The following is a 1,305-nucleotide window of genomic DNA, read 5'->3' as shown; positions in this document are numbered from 1 at the left end:
TACATGAGTCGTATATATAGGTAGGTAGGTAGACGCAGTCGAGGGTACCCTCTACAAAGACGCCTGCACGCCAGCCATCACCATTGTTTTGCTTCGTCTTCCAAGGTCTCCCTTTTCAGCAGCTGGTTCGTGCATGGAGCTTTTTTTCTTGTCTTCTGTTGCAACTTTATGGTGCCTCTAATGAGCTAGCTAACTGCTTGCGTCAGATAGATGGCGTTCATGGTGCAGCGGTCCACCATGGTGAGGCCGGCGAGGGATAAGCCGCGGACTCGGCTATGGAACTCCCACCTCGACCTGCTGGTGCCGCGCTTCCACACGCCCAGCGTCTACTTCTACCGCCACTCCTGCCTTGAGGGCGAGAGCTTCTTCGACGGCGAGCGGATGCGGTGGGCGCTGGCGGAGGCGCTCGTCACCTTCTACCCGATGGCCGGGCGCCTAGCGCGGGACAAGGATGGGAGGGTCGAGATTGACTGCAACGGGGAGGGCGTGCTGTTTGTCGAGGCCGACGCGCCCGACACTACCGTTGACAACTATGGCAACTTTGCGCCCACAATGGAGCTCAAGCGCCTAATCCCCGCCGTCGACTACACGGACGAAATATCCTTCCCGCTCGTCGTGCTCCAGGTGAGCCCATTCTGTAATGGCAGTTACAGTTACTACAGTGAGCTCCAGGTGGTCCTCAGTCAGGGTGGACACGGTCCCGGCCGGTCCGTTCCCGATCCGAGCCATCGTTGGACCGGCCGCCGGCAGTCCGGGCCGGACTGGACCGAGCAGGCCAGCGGTCCTCTTTTCAGGGACCGGACCGGCGAGGCAAAAGCCTAGGCTGGACCGGCGGACCGGCCAACCACTCACCGGCGGCGAGAGGGTAACCATGCATCGGTGAGTGAAGCCTCTAGGCCCTAATCAGAAGGGGGAACAGAGTGGGAAGGTGCAGTGACTCACGTAGAACATGATGGTGTGGTCGGGGAGGCCGGGGAAGCAACGACGGCGACATAATCGACGATGTATTACGGCGGTAGGAGTTCGGTAAGGAGGAAGCTAGTGATGGCTTCGGAATGAATCAGGCCGATTCATTCTGTGGGGACGTAGATCTCATGGTCGCGGAGCTCCTGGACATGTTGGTTGGTCATGGGAGGTCGGTGTCCGCGTCCGCGAGAGGTTGTGCATTGGACGGCGGCCGCCGTGGCACAGGTGCATGCGTGTGTGCGATTTTTTGAGCGAAACGTGTCCTACAAAATCAAGGCCCTTGGAGGGATGGAGAGGAGAGCTCAGGTGAGTGGCCGGTGGAGTGGTGGTGCGGCATGC

At 59.8% G+C, this 1,305-nt stretch overlaps 1 protein-coding gene across 1 annotated transcript; it reads left to right on the top strand.

Moving 5' to 3' along the window:
• Positions 1-210: 210 nt before the first annotated feature.
• Positions 211-822, top strand: LOC119344178 (hydroxycinnamoyltransferase 1-like). Its single transcript, XM_037614745.1, has one exon. The coding sequence runs from the start codon at positions 211-213 to the stop codon at positions 820-822; it is 612 nt and encodes a 203-aa protein (XP_037470642.1).
• Positions 823-1,305: the final 483 nt, after the last annotated feature.

Source organism: Triticum dicoccoides, unplaced genomic scaffold, assembly GCF_002162155.2.
Source record: "Triticum dicoccoides isolate Atlit2015 ecotype Zavitan unplaced genomic scaffold, WEW_v2.0 scaffold157943, whole genome shotgun sequence".
In the NCBI taxonomy this organism is placed as follows: Eukaryota; Viridiplantae; Streptophyta; class Magnoliopsida; order Poales; family Poaceae; genus Triticum; species Triticum dicoccoides.
The sequence above is the reverse complement of the archived record's forward strand: the minus strand, read 5'-3'. Positions and strand labels throughout refer to the sequence as shown.

Coding starts and splice junctions, on each gene's coding strand:
- LOC119344178 (XM_037614745.1), top strand. CDS start 211: ATGGCGTTCATGGTGCAGCGGTCCACCATGGTGAGGCCGGCGAGGGAT.